The sequence below is a fragment of the Pristis pectinata genome, chromosome 4 (assembly GCF_009764475.1).
Source record: "Pristis pectinata isolate sPriPec2 chromosome 4, sPriPec2.1.pri, whole genome shotgun sequence".
In the NCBI taxonomy this organism is placed as follows: domain Eukaryota; kingdom Metazoa; phylum Chordata; class Chondrichthyes; order Rhinopristiformes; family Pristidae; genus Pristis; species Pristis pectinata.
In genome coordinates this window covers 75,971,014-75,989,235 of record NC_067408.1, presented here as the reverse complement: position 1 = coordinate 75,989,235, position 18,222 = coordinate 75,971,014, and the positions used below count along the sequence as shown (strand labels likewise).

At 38.8% G+C, this 18,222-nt stretch overlaps 1 protein-coding gene across 11 annotated transcripts in view; it reads left to right on the top strand.

Annotated features, from left to right (window-relative positions):
• Positions 1-18,222, top strand: part of LOC127569772 (rho guanine nucleotide exchange factor TIAM1-like) — a 205,774-nt gene that overhangs the window by 162,067 nt on the left and 25,485 nt on the right. For 10 of the 11 annotated variants that reach the window (XM_052014647.1, XM_052014644.1, XM_052014645.1 and 7 more), the window contains 4 exons: positions 13,649-13,825; positions 15,779-15,847; positions 15,940-16,065; positions 17,269-17,377. In XM_052014647.1, coding sequence (XP_051870607.1) covers positions 13,649-13,825; positions 15,779-15,847; positions 15,940-16,065; positions 17,269-17,377 — 481 coding nt within the window. Of the gene's footprint in view, positions 1-12,349; positions 12,488-13,648; positions 13,826-15,778; positions 15,848-15,939; positions 16,066-17,268; positions 17,378-18,222 lie in introns of those variants that run through there. The other variant, XM_052014654.1, reaches the window with a different exon arrangement.

Below are 18,222 nucleotides of genomic sequence, written 5' to 3'. Positions count from 1 at the left end.
GCACCAGACGACTGATTCAGCATAATAGACACAACGAGAAGCTACAAAGAGGAAGCATAACACAACCTCTTGAAGCTTATTGAATACAGCTGCACACCTATACCTTTGTAACATAAAAGCAAATAAAATTATTTCTATGTTTATTTCAAAACTATTGGAAACTAAGCATTTTGAAGCTCAGGAGTCGTCAGAGTGTTATTTTTCAACAGTCTGTTGGAAAAAGTCTGCAGTTAAAAACAACTGAATACTAAAAGCTTAAACTCATTGTGGATTCTTAGTTGGTGATGTAATCTATTCACTCAGAAGTCCACCAGTTGCTTGAAGTATAGTAGTTTTCAATAGCAATTAAATACAAAGGCTCTCTGCATGCACAACTACCCTGGATTCTAGTGAAAGAAACCATTTTGGGAACAGGATTTCTATTCATTGCACTTGCTTTTAACATGCAGTCAAAATGAAACCAGCCAGAGTGGTGCAAAAATTTGAACAAATTTTACTTAAGTTACATTAAGCATAATGGGTATGCACTGGACTTTAAATATGCTAGTTTTTGAAGGACTTTCACACTCATCTTTAACATTATGGGAGAAATATGTACATGCATGTTCATATATTTGTAAATAGCAACTCGTAGGGAGAGGGCTGGTGCTTGTGCCTCTCTTTCCCAACACCCTCACCCTCATGCACATGTCCTGAGCATAAAGTGAGTTTCCACAATCTTTCAATGTTTTAAAAATAATTTAGCCTGCAGCTACAAAATTAGTAGGTAAGAGTAATTTTTTATAAGTTGACGTGTTTCTTATGATTGAGTATATGGTTCAATGTAGTTTGTAAAGTTATCTTCAGTGATTTCATATCAGGTTCTTCACAAATGGGAGGATTAAACAACATTAGTAATAATCACTTTTTTTCACGATTAGCCCATTTTCAGTTGTAGGAGGTAAACTGAACCATATTGCTATTTTTAAATACAGAAATTTATTTTTAATTGAAGGAAGAACACACAATTGTGTTCATAGAACAATCAGATCATAGAATTGTTACAACACAGAAGGCCATTCAGCCCTTCAATATTTACCCCCTTTACGTGGAGCAATCTAGGTAAGGCCATTTCCTGCTTTCCCTTGTAGTTCTGCAAATTATTTCCACTCAAGTGTCTTTCCAGTTCCTTTTTGAAAACCCTGATTAACTCTTTCCACCAGCCTTACAAGCCATCTAGTTACAGAAGATAACCATTCTCTGCATTTAAAAAAAACTTTGCCTCACATCTTCCCTTTAAATTTGTGTCCTTTGGTCCTTTTACCATCCACTGATGGAAATAGCTTCTCTCAATGCCATATCTAGATCCATCAAATCTCCTCTCAACTGATCTGTTTGAAGGAGAACAACTTTATCGTCTCCAATCTTATCCTGTTACTGAAACCCATCATTCCAGCACATAATTCTATTATGCTGATTTTGCAGGTTCATGGAAGGGTTGATGTTTGTGGTTATAAAAATTAATTTCACCAGAATCATTTACAAAATGTTATTCACATCAGTATTTTGCAGTATATAGGTGACGGTAGATAAAGGGAATTTGTCCAACTGAAAAGCATCCATCTGAATTTTAAATTTGTAAATTGGTTTATTATTGTCGCATGTACCAAGGTACAGTGAAAAACTTTGTTTTGCATGCCATCCATACAGATCATTTCGTCAGATGAGTATACCAAGGTAGAACACGGGCAAAACAATAACAGAATGCAGAATAAAGTGTTACGGTTACAGAGAAAGTGCAGTGCAGGCAGACAATAAGCTGCAAGGTCATGACGAAGTAGATTGTGAGGTCAAGAATCCATTTTTTCGTACAAGGGAACCATTTGATTGTATTATAACAGCAGAATAGAAGCTGTCCTTGAGCTTTCAGGCTTTTGTATCTTCTGCCTGATGGGAGGGGGGAGAAGAGAGAATATCCAGTGTGGGAGGGATCCTTGATTATGTTGGTTGCTTTACTGAGGCAGCGAGAAGTGTAGACTGAGTCCATGGAGGGGAGGATGGTTTTCATGATGTGCTTAGCTGTGTCCACAAATGTCTGCAGTTTCACTTAAAAGAAATCAGAAAACACTGGAAACCTCAGCACCAGGCAGCAACTGTGCAGTGTTTCAACTCACCGAACATTTGTTAGAGCTTGGAAATTTAGAGTTAAATAGGTTTTAAGATACAGAAAGGTGGGTGGGGAGAAGACGACAAAAGTGACGGTCTGTGATACAGTTTATTTCAGGAGGAATTAAATGACAAAAGCAGTAACCGTGCAAGCAAAAGGAGGCAATAGTGGAATAGATAAAGAAATAAAAGGTCAATCCATGGAGGAAGTTTAAATAGGAGCACCAGAATCATTATTTGATATTTCAAGATGGAAGTTTTACAGGTCTTGTAAATCTGAAACAGAAAATAAAACAGAAGATCCTGAAACTGCTCATTATCTGAAATGGTTGAATTAATTGTTGAATCTGACATCTGCAATGTGCTTAATTGAAAGATGGGGCCCTGTTCTTTGAGTTTACACTGTTTCAATAAAAGAGGATCGGAGGCAAGGAAAGCGACGTCATAGGGGAGTAGAATGAAGAAGTATAGGGAAGACAAACTTGAGGAGTTCCACAGAATGGACACGGAATTGGAATTTGACCTCCCCCTTGTAGACCACATTGTGAATAGTGAATGCAATATAATAATTTGAAATAAATTTTATTTGAACATTGTATGAGTCATTCACAACAAAGTAGGCCTTGTCTGGAGGATTGGTTTAGGCATTAGTGCAAGAGAACCTGATCAAACTGGTCCAATGCCAGGGAGCCTGAGATTTTTTTTGTCTTTTGGTAGGTCCTTCTTTAAGGTTCTTTGCTCCAATCTCCTCCACCGCCACTAATCACTTTCCGAGCTCAAACTCAACCTCCAAGCAAACCCCACACATTAAAGGCCCGATCCCCTCTCTGTCCCCCACTGGTCTATTCTATATTTCTTCGATCCTCTCTTTTTCCCCTGGACCTGTGCCTGATTGTTTCTCTAAGCACCTTGATTTTTCTCCATCCCTCCTTACCCTAATGTTCTTTAGCCCACCCCAGTGCTTGCTCTTCCCATCTGGAATGCTTTTGCTTCTTGCCCATCATCCTCAGGTGTCTCTCCACCATCACTCAGCCTAATGGCTGCACTCACTTGGTTTCATCTGTAACCGTTGTTAAAGCCAGGATATCACCAAAAATGGCTTCTGTTCTTCACCTGCACCATCATCTCTGGTGCTCCTGCAAGTATTTATCCCTGCTCCCCTCCCATTTCAATTATCCTTCATCAGTATCTAGCTACATGACAGCTTCCACATGAATGCTGATGACACCAAGCTCCTCCTCACTCCTTCCTCTTTCAACCTGCTACTGCCCTGAAGTATCCAAGTTTCATGATGTACATCAAAATCCCTCTCCATCTCCATCTCACTCCAGGATGATCTGAGGGCCCATCATTTCTTTCTTGAACAGAGGCCCAACGCATCCCTCTCCACCACCTCCTGATTGAACATTCTTACATTGAATAACTTCTTCAACAACGGCTTTCTTCAAAACCGAAGGTGTAGCTATGGGATCTTGCTTGGAACCTGTCTCTTTGTTGGACACACAGAGCACTCCATCTAAGGGGAAAGGTTAGTGATGTCCATCCATCATAAGACCACCGATTCTCACAGGTCTCATGCACTTCCTCTCACCCTGCTTCATGTAAGGAGTCCATTCCATTTTTCCAATCTCTCCATTTGTTGTATCTGCTCTGATTATGAGACTTCTCTCACCAGTGCCCTTGAAATGTCTTTTTCCCTAGATTGTGACTTCCTATTTCCCACAGATGACAGTACTTTAAACTGTGTCTCTGCTATTACAGCACCAGTGACCCAGGTTCAGTTCCTCCGCTGTCTGAAAGGATTGTGTATGTTCTCCCTGTATCTGTGTGGGTTTCCTCTGGGTGCTCCAGTTTCCTCCCACGTTCCAAAGACGGACAGTTTAGGAGCTGTGGGCATGCTATGTTGCTGCCTAAAGAGTGGCGACACTTGCAGGCTGGCCCAGCGCATTCTCAGTAACGCAAAAAGATGCATTTCACTGTGTGTTTCGATGTACACGTGACTAATAAATAAATATCTTATCTGTTGCTCACCTCTCATCCAGCCAGACTAATGATAGGAAACCCCTTGTCCTCAACTGCCACCCCTCCACATTCAATCGATTATTCAGTGTTGTTGCTGCCACCTTCAATGGGATTCCACCACAAGATACACCTTCCCTCCCCTTTAAGCATTCTGATGGGATCATCACCACCTCAACTCCTTGGTCCAATCTTTCATCTCCAACAACCACTCAGTGCAACCATGGGAGATGTAACACCTGCCCTTTTACCTTTTCTCATGCACAACTCTTCTGAATGAAGTACCAATTCATTTGCACTTCTTCTAATTGAGTGTATTGCATTTGGTGCACACAAAGTGGGTTCCTCTATGGCCAACCAGTCAGCCTGGTGGGTAAGTTACTGGACGGAACTCTGAGGGACAGGTCTATCAGCATTTGGCTAGTCAGAGTCTGATTAGGAGGAGTCAGCATGGCTTTGTGCATGGAAAGTCGTGCTTGACAAACCTTTCAGAGTTTTTTTTGAAGAGGTAACCGAAAAGGTAGATGATGGTAGGGCAGTGGATGTTGTCTATTTAGACTTAGCAAGCAAGGCCTTCGACAAGGCCCCACATGGTAGGCTGATCTGGAAGGTTAGGTCCCATGGAATCCAGGGAGAGCTAGTTAGATGGATGCAAAATTGGCTCGAAGGTAGGAAGCAGAAGGTGGTTGAAGGCCGGTGACTATTGGTGTGCTGCAGGGGTCAGTGTTGGGACCCTTGTTATTCATTTTTTATATAAATGAATTGGATGCGAATGCACAAAATTTGTTCAGTAAGTTTGTGGATAATGTGAAATTAGGAGGTGCCATTGAAAGTGAAGAAGGTTATCATAGATTACAGGGGGATCTTGATCAGTTGGGGAAGTGGGCCCAGGAGTTGCAAATGGATTTCAATCCCGATAAGTGTGAGGTGATTCATTTTGGAAAGTCAAACCAGCGTAGGCCTTGTACTATGAATGGTAGGGCACTATGGAGTGTAATGGAACAGAGGGACCTAGGAGTACAAGTGGATAGTTCTTTGAAAGCAGTGTCACAGGTGGACAGGGTGGTGAAAAAGGCGTTTAGCACGCTGGCCTCAAGTCAGGCACTGAGTTTAGAAGTTAGGACATTATGTTGCAGTTGTATAAGTCGTTGGTGAGGCCACATTTGGAGTACTTGTACAGTTTTGGTCACCCTGTTATTGGAAAGATGTGGTTAAACTGGAAAAAGTGCAGAAAAGATTTACAAGGATGTTGCCAGGACTAGAGGGCCTGAGTTATAGGGAGAGGTTGGCCAGGCTAAGTCTTTGAGGAGAATGAGGGGCAACCTTATAGAAATGATTAAAATTATGAGAGGCAGAGATAAGGTGGATGGTAACAGTCTTTTCCCCAGGGTGGGGGAGTCTAAAACTAGGGGGTATAGACTGAGGGTGAGGGGAGAAAGATTTAAAAGAGACCTGAGGGGTATCTTTTTCACACAGAGTGTGGTGAGTATATGGAACGAGCTGCCAGAGGAAGTGGTTGAGGCAGGTACAATAGTATCATTTAAGAAGCACTTGGAGAGGTACATGGAGGGGTGGGGCTTAGAGGGATATGGGCCAAACACAGGAAATTAGGGCTAGCTGGGGTTGGCATGGACTTGTTGGGTCGAAGAGTTTCTATCCATGCTGTATTGCTCTATGACTCTACAGTGCAGAAACTAAATGCAGGTTGAGTAATCACTTTGCAGTACACTTCTGTTCAATCTGCAAGGATGATCCTGAGCCACTTTATTTTTCCGTTCCACTCCCACGCTGACTTCTCTGTCAACACCCTCCCACATTGCTCCAATGATATCTTTTGTCAGCTCAGAAGATAGCACATCTATCTGTAAAGGCATGTTGCAGCTACTGGGACTTTAAATTAAATTCAACATCTCAGGAAACCACTTTTTTCCCTCCAGCCACAAATCTGGCTGTACATTTCTTTTCCAATTTGTTTCTTATCTCTTCTGCCTCTAACTGCTGGTTTTTAAAGTTGTTGTTACTTGCATTGACATTTCCTCTGTTCTCTCCACATGTTTTCCCCCACCCTATAACTTACTTGCTTGTTTTCTCACCTCACTTGTTCTAATGAAGGGACCTTGACCTGAAATGTCAACTCTGTTTTTCTCCCCATGGTTGCTGCTTCCAGCATTTTCTGGTTTTTGTTTTGTCTGGTTTTTTTTGTTCCAAATATTTGAGTGCCAGTATGATATCACCCAATTCCAGCACAAGCTCAAATCATCTGCCATTGAAATGCTCATCTTTGGATTTATTACCTCTCCACTTAACAGTTTTAACAGATCCTGCAGATTTCTCATATTCTCCAGTCCATGGCTTGGTCAGGAAAAATGTTGCTGCCCATGTACTGATTCTTTGGGTCTCTTCTCTATTACTTTGTAATAACTGAACTATATGGGTGCCTGATTTAGCTCTGCCCTGATGTTTTCAAGCTTGTTTCCAAATTGCTCCGTGACCTTGTTTGTCTTTATATCTGTAATCTTTTCCAGCCTTGTAACTCTCCAAGATTTGTGCATCTCCAATTCCTGCTACTTAAACGTTCTTCATTCTTCTTGTTTCTCTATTGACAGACCAATCTATGGCTTTAAAACACTAAATTCCTTCCCTAAACCTCTTGCCTCTCTATCTCGCACCCTTTTTTAAATCCCTTCTTAATTCTTAACTCTTTCATTTGCCTTACCATGATTTCAAGTGTCTCAATGTCAATTTTTGTTTACTATTTTCCTCTGTTAACAGTTCTTATTCTTCCAAGCGATAAAGCATTCTACCTGTCTACGTGAGCCAAGCAAGCTGGTTCTTTTTTTACCCATAATATAGAACAATTAGAAACTGGAAAATGTTGATAAACAGAAGGATCTTGGTTTACTAGTTTGAGTTAAATTGAACATGTAGGCATCGCAAGCAATTGGGAATGCTATTGGTATTTATTACAAGGTAGTTGGAATAAAGAAAACAAAATCTTGCCGGTTTTGTGCAAGGTTTGGTAAAACTACACTTTGAGAACTATATGCAGATTTAGTCTCCATGTCCAAGAGAGGAAGGGTATCCTTGTGTTAGAGTCAGTGAAATGTAGGTACTGGGATAATAATGATACTGGCATAATAATAATATTGGGATATCACTGCAGTAGTAATATTGGGATATCACTGCGATAATAATGTTGTCTTCTGAAGAGACACTGAGGAAATTTGTTCTGTATTTGATGGAAGTTGGAAGAAAGATAAATGCATTGATACATGATTCCAAGAGGGATTGACACGGTGGATGCTAAGAGGCTATTTCCATGAGCTGGAGAGTCAAGAACTAGGGAGCATCAGGTCTGGGGAAAGGGTTCGTCGTTTGTTCAAGAATTTCTTTACATGGAGGATTGTAGGGCTTTAGAATTTTCTGCTCAAGAGAACTTAAGGTGCTCAGATATTGAGTGCTTTTGATAGATTTTTGAACATTCAGGAAATATGAGGAAAAGGGATTAAAGTGATTTTGAGGTTCAGCCCTGAATTTCTTAAATGGCAGGATCACATAGCTTAGTCTTGCTTCTATTTCTTAGGTTCTTATGAAATGGAAATTGCTGTAGTATAAATGGAATTAACTTGTAAAAACAATGAAAAAGGATGAGTGAGCACTGTTTAATCGCATCTTTTTGATGTTGATGTGATTAATTTTTTAATGCTGTTGGCTTCAATGGCTTGAACATATTATTGCACATGAATAGGTCACACTTTTGGGAATTGTGCTTTAGGTAAGAGTACAGATCTGAAAGATTTCCTGTTTAGCATTTCCAAGGATTTTACTGATTTTGATCCAGTCACGCTCATATGTCGAGTAATTATTTTTGCTAGTGCCCACCCAATGGCATTGGACCATGTCTTGAGTTTTGAAATCCTTTCTCTCCTTGCATAACCTCTTTCAAAAAAAAATTACTATTTTTATTTGAATGTGGAAATAAGTGAAATTTCCTGTTTTTTCAGAAGAAAACTTTTTTTTCAATAATTAGTAGAATTTGCTTCAGTAAGTTATATTGGTTTTAAACAAGCAGTTTCTTTCAAGGTTACCTTTTCTGATGCCCTCAGACAAAAGAGGCAGTTGCAGATCTTACATGTTCAAGTAGCAGGAACCAAACTTTCAACTAATTGTACTGCTAAAGAAAAATAGGTCAGAGTGAAGCAATGTTTGAATGCTTTCTGGATTAACTCAGTCCTGTCAATACCTCATTCTAACACACTGATGGCAGTGTTAAAGTCAGAACAATCAATCTTTCTGCCCGTGAATTTCACAGAAACACAGTTCAGATACGTAACAAGTATCAGAGAGCATAAGCTGATTTATCTACGTAATTGTTATGTGAGAATGAAATAACAGCATTTTAGACCACTTTTTTAATCTAAAGAAATTCATCTCATGCGGTACTGTTCGTAGGTAACTTGTTTCCAGTTTAACTGTCAAAATGCAGCTGTTTTTAAGGTCATATGTAGTTTTAAGGCCATTGCGAAGGTACTTCCTGTCAAAAAATGATCCAGCTGGGCACACCCCAATCCAGTTATTAAAATGTAGATTGACAGATCTTGTAAATCTAAAGGAAAATATGAGATAAAAATAGAAAATGCTGGAGACACAAGAGACTGCAGATGCATGGAATCTGAAGCAACAAACAATCTGCTGGAGGAACTTAGTGGGTCAAGCAGCATCTGTGAGGGGAAAGGAATTGTCAAGGTTGTTGAAATTGCATTAGAAAGTGCTGGGAATGCTCAGCCGGTGAAACAGTATCTCTAGAGTTAATGTTTCAGGTAACGTCTTTACTATATTTGAAAATATTGGGCAACTGTCTTAAAGTTTGGCTAAAGGTGGTTGATTTCACGGTGGAATGTAAAGGAATTGAGGAACAAATTTCAAAGTTGAGTGTCTTAGCAGCTGAAGACATTTTTATTTAAATTTGGAGTGATGAAGAGGCCAGAACTGGAAGGGTGCATTTATTTGGAGAGTTAAAGTTATTGAGCAAATGACAGAACTAGAGAAGGAAAGGGCAGTGGAGGAATTTGAAACATGGAAGTTTTATAATCATGGTATTTCTTAACAATGAGCCCATGAAGACTAGAAAGCACAACATTGATGGGATTAGGTACAAGTTAAGACATGGATAGCAGAGCTTTGGATGACCTTGAATTTTCAGAATTAAGAATGAGGCAGATTGACCAGGAAAGAATTGGAAGATTTGAGTTCTAAAGATATCATTTTCTGGAAGAAGGTTTCTACAGAAGATGAAATGACTCAGCAGTAGAATCAGATGATATTGCTAAGGTATAAATAGGGGATTTCAGTGATGGCACAGGTACTTGAGCTGAAGGTCATCCCAGGGTAAAAAAACAGGCAAAGATGGGTGCTTGATGGTGGGCTGAAGGGCCTGTTTCCATCCTACACAACTCAATCTTTGCAGGTAGATTGTCATTCCATTTTAGATAGTTGCCAAAGAAAGAGGTGAAATTGATGGTTGGGGTGTAGAGTTTTAATGCTGGCTTGAAGGCAGTAGCTTTGATCTTTTGGTAAGCTGGAGGAAATTTCTGCTCTTTCAATATGGAATCTTGGTCAAGAAGTTCGACAATTTAGAGACACTGGAAGGTCAAACGAATAGATCATGAAGTAGAGCAGGATTATTATTGTGGAAATTGATGCTATGCTTTTGGATTATATTACTGAGAGATAGTAGGTTGATGAGAAATAATAGTGATTGATGTTTCCAAAGTGTGGTAATAGCTGAGAAATTCCTCACAGAGAGTGCAGGTAGGGCCAGAGGATGGAAATAATTGTTCTTTTGCTTCATTTTGTAGTTTAGGCATTTTCATAGTGTGATACATGGTTTAAATTTACTTTTATAAACAATAGATCCCCTATGGGTTTGAACATTGAACAGTACACCACAGAAACAGGCCTTTTGGCCCACAATGTTGTGTCGAGCCAATTATGTTAGTAATAAAATGCCCAACTAAACTAATCCCTTCTGCCCACACAATGTCCATATCCTACCATTTCACTCACATTCATGTGCCTATCTAAGAGCTTCTTGAATGCCCCTATTGTATTTGCCTCCACCACCGCCCCAGGCAGCGCATTCCAGGCACCCACCACTCTGTGTAAAAAAAATGCCTCACACATCTCCTTTGAACTTATCCCCTATCACCTTAAATGCATGCCCTCTGGTATTAGACATTTCAACCTTGGGGAAAAGATACTGGCTGTCTCCTCTATCTATGCCTCTCATAATCTTATAAACCACTATCAGATTTCCCCTCAGCCTCTGCCACTCCAGAGAACACAACCCAAGTTTGTCCAACCTATCATCATAGCACGTGTCTTCTAATCCAGGCAGCATCTTGGTAAACCTCTTATGCTCTTCTGCATCGGTTACTATAAGTATTGTTTTCTAGGACTGGAGTGTTATAGCAGGTATTTGTGCTAAAGGGTTGTGCTCTAATAAAATTAGAAACGGTAATTGTTGAATAAACAATATATAAGGTCATTGAAAATTGAATTGCTTCATTGAGTAATTTTGCAGATTGGAATGTGCCTTTCACTTTCAATCTGAAGTTTAGAAATACAGGTCAGGAGCACTGAACACTTCAACATTACTTAATATCCTGGATGACATATGGCATCTGAAGCATTGTATCTGTGTGCACTAATGTTATATTAATAAATTGTCAACACATTTGTCATGTTGAACCAGTTTACTAAAAATGACACCAATGTAATTTGCTAGTAAGATGGTAGTTTGTTAAACTGGTCTATTGCTTTAAGGTCAGAAAGTCTAATTGTTTTTTTAATAAAGTAAATTATACCATGGCTGAAAAAAGATCAAAGGGTAAATGGAGCTAAAATGCAAATCAGATGTGAGTTCACTGAACAGCAGAACAGGCCTGAGGTGCCAAATATCCTGTTCCTGTGCCTCACACTTCTAAGGAATGGGAGGAGAACGTAAGAAAAGCATGTATTTATGAGGGGCTTTTAAGTGAACTCTGTGGCTCAATAGTGCCTTCGGCTTCCTCCATATAAAGTTCCAAGCATAGATATGTGAATGGAATGGAATGGATAATGAATGAAGCAATGATGATGTCATCAAGTATGACAGTACTTTGCATTTCATCTTTTAACTTTTTCTCCCCCCCCCCTCCCCCAACCCCTCAGTAAAATACTGTTTTTGCAGCCTTTTCATCAGGTGCTGAAGAAATCCCATCTCCCTCACATCACGCTGATTTTATCCAGATTATTTTATGTCTATCAGAAATGATTGAAAGCATTTCATGCGCATTGGTCAGAGACTTTAAGCCCAATGATTTGACGCAGTTGGAATAGTTGTCACTCCATTATTTGATAATGTAATGACTGTAATTACTTCCTTTGCCTCCACCCTTTTAATGAGAAACCAGCAATTTCTTAGTTGTCCTTCCGTGTTGATAATATGAGGCTTTAATCTTCCCTGTGGTAAATCCCATTTTATTGTCACTCTTAATCTTTGCAACTGCAAACTTCTTAGGCTTGCCTCTGTTCTAAATCACATTTGTTTTTCTCTCATTATACCCTTGATTCTTGCTTTGGCAATATTTTCCACAGAACATATCAATAACTGCTGGTGGTAATCAGACCTTCAGCAAGTTGGGGATTGGAAGGCTTTGACTTTTAACTATATTCCATTGGAAACTTGCCAGTTTAGATTTTACGATTGAATTCTGTGCCTATAATTGTCACTCAGATTCCTAAGTTTTTTCTTTGTTGCCATTAACCGCTCCCCCCACCCCCCCAACCACCCCGCTCCCTGCCAAATCCTCCCATGTTAGGTCAGAAGAATCTGACGATTTTTCCGCTCATTCAGATTACACAACAAAGGTTTAGTTGCATTCATAAGTCAAAATCAAAGAAACAAGCAGGCATTTTTATTTACGTTATTTAGCATTTAATTTTCCGGATATGGAGACTGTTTCTGTTAAAAGGGAAAGTAACCAAAATTGTGTTGCAAAAGAAACTAAATAAAGCTCTTTGGAAGAATTGGAAGATTATCAAAGAAGAGCAAATGTGTAATGTGGCTCCAGCAGTGCTAATGATCATTACACTTCAAGGTTCATCAAGGCTTTTAATTGGAAATGTGGAGACCAATACTTCTTGGCAAGCTTTTGTTACATTAATACTGAGATTTTTAAAGTGGCTCGATTACTGAATTTCAGTGGAAATGGAACGAGAGGATTCCTGAAACTTCTCCCTGCTACTTCAATGATAAAACTAACCCATTTAAAGTAAAAAGGTTAGTGCTTCCATTGAAATAGCGACAGAGAAATCACAATTAAATGTCAATCACACTTGTGTTTGTATTTCACAGTATAATTTAAAAATGCTGATATTATGCTCATGTATCTTATAAATCAATGTTGTATAATTATTGATAGAAAAATAAGTAAATGTAATTGTAGAACCATCTAAATGTGCAGAGCGTAAAACAGGTTAAGACACATGCTTCCAGTGAATTTTCAAGAGTGTATATGACAGCTGTTTGGGTTTGATAATTGTACAAAAAGCAAGAAAATCAACAGAGTAGTTTTGATGTAAATCATTTCCCTTTCCTACACTGTCCCTGATCAAGAGTTTTCTTTTGTCAAACCACACAGGCAAGATCTTATTTTTAAGAATTCATGGATGCATGTATTACAGCTAGTTTTAAACTTGAATTCCTCGAAGAGCTATTATTTAGGTTAATGAATGGAATTTATGTGGCATATACTAATAATCTAAATCTTAAGTGCAGCTTTCAGGCATGAAACAAAACAGCATGCCAAAGCAAGAGGTAAAATGAATCCTGCAAACTGCAATCTGATTTCCTTTTGGAAGCACGCATAGTTTTTAAGAGTTAAAAATACCTCTGATTTTCTCCTTTTAAATAACTACTTCATTGTAGTTGAAAGATTGCACAAGGTGTCTGCAAAGATTCAAAATAAATTTATCTTTAATGAACAGTTTATAATAGTGGTTAGACCTGGTTTCAAAACTTGGAGAAAGTATTTTTCCCCCCTGACTTTGCAGATCTTGTAAACCTTAGATATGTTGGACAGGTACATGGATAGGAAAGGTTTCGAGGGATGTGGGTCAAACGCGGGCAAATGGGACTAGCTTAGATGGACATCTTGGTTGTCATGGACAAGTTGGGCCAAAGGGTCTGTTTCTGTGCTGTATTACTCTATGACTCTATGTTGGTATGAAGGAGCTTTCAGCTCACTTAAATGAATTGTGCAATGCTGTTAAATGTAGCTTCAAGATATAATCCATGAACGTTACCAGTTATATAAAATGGTTTCTGATAATACGATCCATTGAGTGTCCCAGTAACTAATTCACTGTATTTAAATACAACTTTTTTTTGCAGCAAAGGATCTTTTATAAGTCAGCTTTCCTTCCTTATTTTCTTTTGTAGAGTACAGAGCAAGTAACAGCATTTTGTCGTGGTCTGCATGAACTAAGCCCACCCAACATGTCGTCACAACCCTTGGAATCTTTACCACACCAAATACCATCTCGACAACTGACTGATGCAGATAAACTGCGCAAGGTTATTTGTGAACTGGTGGAAACAGAACAAACATATGTAAAGGTGAGAACAGAGGAGAAATCAGTAATTAAAATCCAGTTTTTCGTGATATTTGGCTCATTCTCTTTAAAATGTAAGTGACATAGACATTGGGCTTCTGTGTAAATTTGTTGCCTGTTATGTCTGTTCTCATTAATGTGCAAAGTGGTAGATGTTGGCATAACAGTGAGGCTATATAATTGGAATTAATATCTGTGGCTTAAGGAAAGAGAAAATCAGTGAGGACTCTGTGACTAATTGTTATTCAATAACTGAAATCATTGTATCTGAGGACAATCAGATTCTCCTCTGATGCCCTTCATATTAAGATAGCCTTCTGGTAATATTTGGGCTAATACATGAAGAACAGCTGTTTGGGTAGGAGCAAAAAACAAACTGCTGGAGGAGGTCAGCAGGTCAGGCAGCATCTGTGGAGAGAAATGGACAGTTGACATTTCGGGTTGAGACACTTCATCTGGACTGAAAGATAGCCAGTGTAAAAAGATGAGTAAAAGGAAGGAGTGGAGCATGAGCTGGTGATAGGTGGATCCAGGGGAAGAGAGGTAGTAGGCAGATGCAGGAGGGAAGGTGGAAATAGCGACAGGGGCTGGAAGGTGATAGGTGGGGGCAACAAAAGGCTGCAGAAGATGGAATTTGATAGGGAAGGAAGGGTGGAACAGGTAGGGTGGGCAGGTGGGAACATTAGGGGGAGGGACCCAGTGGGAGGAGTGTGTGAGTGAAGGGCAGTTGGAGGGTGGAGGAGAGAAAAGAAGTCGGGCGATGGCAAATTTGGGGCAAGTGGGGTTGGGTGGGTGTAGGAGGAACGGGGTGGATCCAGAGACAAAAGAAATAGAGGGGGGAGCAGGGTTACCTGAAACTGGAAAATTTGATGTTCATGCCATCAGGTTGTAGACTACCCAGGCGGAAGATGATGTCTTGGGTAGGATACTAGAATTTGAAAGCTATTGCTAGAACTGTATCCTAGTATGCACAGCAGCTTCAACAGAGGAATATTTGAACACCTTCATTACTGTAACACTTAAAATCAATAACAATGAGTACTCATCTACTCAGAGCAGATAGAAGTAAAGCATTGGTCTCTGGCTAGAGCAGCACCTCAACAAAACCACCTTGCAGTAATTCAACTTTTATAGTGCAGTCAGATGATTGTAAATCAAAACAGAAAGCAGGATAAGAGCTTTGTAAGGTCAATTTCTCTTGAGAAAAGAAGGCAGAGTGGTAACATAACAGGGGTCTTTAAAATTATGAAGGGTTTTGATAGAATTGGTCAGTACTACTGTGACTGATTTAAGTGAATATTACAGATACACTTAAGAGGATGCTGGATGAATATCTGAGGAAGAAGGGAATTGAGGTTTACACTGAGGTTCACATGAAGAAAGATTGGAGAAGGATTGCGTGGAACGTAAATGTTGGCATGGACAGAATGATCTGTTTCTGTGATGTACATTCTATGTAATCCTCAGTAATTTATACAATTAAAATGACTGTATGTTTCATGTTCTCTGTGTAATTCATCAATTGTGCATTTATCATACAAATATATTTATTTAGCATTACTTTGTGATTTTTGTTTAAAGCAACAAATATTTTAATCTTCTGATAAACACGAGATCTCTCTTTTCACAGGTGCATGCTGAATTTTCAATATATTCTGTTAATAGTGAATGTATAAAACATAATTGAAAAAGAAACTTGAAATAATGCAGGCTTTCATTACAAAAACATTTTGATTTTACTTTGAATAATGTTAATTACTACATTTACAACCTTGTAAAATAAATTGCAATTATTCTGGCTTCACTTTGTTTGAACCAAGGCATAGATTTGTAAAGAAGTCAAATCTAGTACACTGATGTATAGAAATAGGCCCACTCTTAAACTTTTGTTTTCACTGTGAAAGGATGTAAAATGATTTCTTGTACACCTGTCTAATGTCTCCTGTTTTGTTCACAGGATCTGAATTGCCTCTTGGAGAGATATTTAAAACCACTGCAGAAAGAGGTTTTTCTCACTCAAGATGAGGTAATATTTTTCAAGGAAGAATTCTGACAAAATATCCAGTCATCTATGTTTTTTTTCTGAATAAAAATTTTTGTTTGCTGTTGGTGTTTCAGCTTGATGTGCTTTTTGGAAACTTGAGGGAAATGGTTCAGTTCCAAGTGGAATTCTTGAAAACACTAGAAGATGGTGTAAGGCTGGTATCAGATCTTGAAAAATTGGAAACAGTTAATCAGTTCAAGGTAAGAATGTTTCGAAATATTTCAAGATTGTAGGATTCAATCAATTTCGCAGCTTTCGCATGTCTTTTATTTCATTATGTCTTAGAATATTTTTCTGTGTTTGGTAAAAAGCTGGTATGAAAAATCCATATAACAGGGAAGGAGGTAGACCTCCATTGATCTGAACCTCTCGTCAGCTGCAGGGGATACCAGAGCTACAAATATAAAACTGTCAGTATTAGTGACCAGTTTATATTTATGGCTCTTACATCTAGTTTTCCCTGCAACTTCAAACATCTTCTATCTTGTCAAACCCTTTCAAACTTAAAAATCCACTATCAGCTCACACCTATTATCTCTTATAGAGAAAAGAGCATCCTGCTGTTCGATTTTATCTGGTGTAGCCTCTGGTATCATTCTGATAAATATTTTACCCCTTCTCCAGCATTTCAAAATATGGAGAACAGAATCATGACATTCAAATAGATCTTTGAAAGCCTTGATCATGGCTGTATTGACTCTGATGGCAACATGCCTGTAGCCTTAAATAAGCCTTTGCCACTGATCATCATAAAGTAACTGTCCAGCAGTGATAGAAGTGAAGTGTAGCATGAAGGAATGATGGCAAAAGTGGACATTGAAGTGGGAACTCCTCTTGCACAATTTGCCACCTCCTCTCCTGGTGGCTAGGTCTGCCCTTGCTTACGTGAAGGGGAATGGTCGTTGGCAAAGCAGTGCAGACAACAAGACTCATAAATTGTCAGCCAGGAGCACATCAGTTCTTGTATCTGAGGACTGGATGATCTCCCTCTGAAATGCAGAAGTCACACTACAATTGAAATGGAAGAAAAGATTAAATTTATGCAATTCAACAAACAAAATGCTGAAAATACCCAGCTGATTAGGCAATTGCTGTGACAAGAGAAACAATGTTTTAATGACCTTTCATCAGAATCCAAAGTAGGAATACCTTTCCATTCTTTTATTATATTTCAGATTTGATTACTTTTGTATCCTTTCCCTTCCTTTGGTCCTCCTCTGCTGCATTCTGAAATTTTCCCAATTAAGCTTTTTGACAAAATTGTAAGCCATTTCCTTTGATATAATATTGTCTCTAACACCTCTTGTCAGCCATGGTTGGACCACTTTTCCTGTTTTATTTCTTTGTCATATTTGTTATAAATTCTGTATTAATTCTTTAATGATCTTTTTCTCCTTTTGCAGAAAGTACTTTTCTCATTGGGTGGTTCATTCCTTTACTACGCTGATCGGTTCAAGTTATACAGTGCATTCTGTGCAAGTCATACAAAAGTTCCAAAGGTCCTTGTTAAAGGTAATAACACTACAACGTTTTTAATGCTTTAGGTTCTATAATCTACATTGTACTTTATATGAAAACCTTGTGCATCATACATATATGGAAAACTTGGTGCAGAAAAATTGAGCCAGAATTTGCTGCCAAGAGTGAGCTGCCCAGGTATCCATTTGAAAATGAATAGATAGCCAGGATGGAATGAAATATATGTAAGGATGCTGATAGAAGCAAGAGAGGAAATTGGAGGATAATACTCCAATATTTTAATTGTCTCAGGCTTCAGGACTGGTGCCAAAGGATCAGAGGATTGCTAACATTGTCCTGTTGTTTAAAGACAAAGGAATGGATAAACCAAGTAATTATAGGCCAGTTTGGTTAACTTAGGTGGTGAGCAAATTATTGGAATCCATTCCAAGGCACAGTATAAACTTTCATTTAGGAAGACACTAGCATGGATTTTTTTTTGAGGGAAAGTTGTGTCTGACTAACTTTATTGAATTTTTTGAGGAAGTAACAACAAGAGTCAATGAGGACAGAGCATTTGATGTAGTGTGTCTGGATTTTGCTAAGGTTTTTGGCAGACTGGTCAACAAAAGTAAAATCCCATGGATTTCAAAGTTCCCTGACAAACAATGGCTCAGTGACAGGAAGGAAAAAGTAACGGCTACTCTTTTTGTGACTGAAAGTCTGCTGTCAGTGTGGTTACACAGGTCTCTGTGCTCAGTTCCTCACTCTTTTATAACATATATTAATGAGGAAGAAAGCTTTAGAGGGCAAGAAGATGCAGATGATCTGGACTGTTGGGCAAAAATAAAGGTAAATGAAATTTAATCCAGAGAAGTGTAAGGTAATGCATTTGGAAA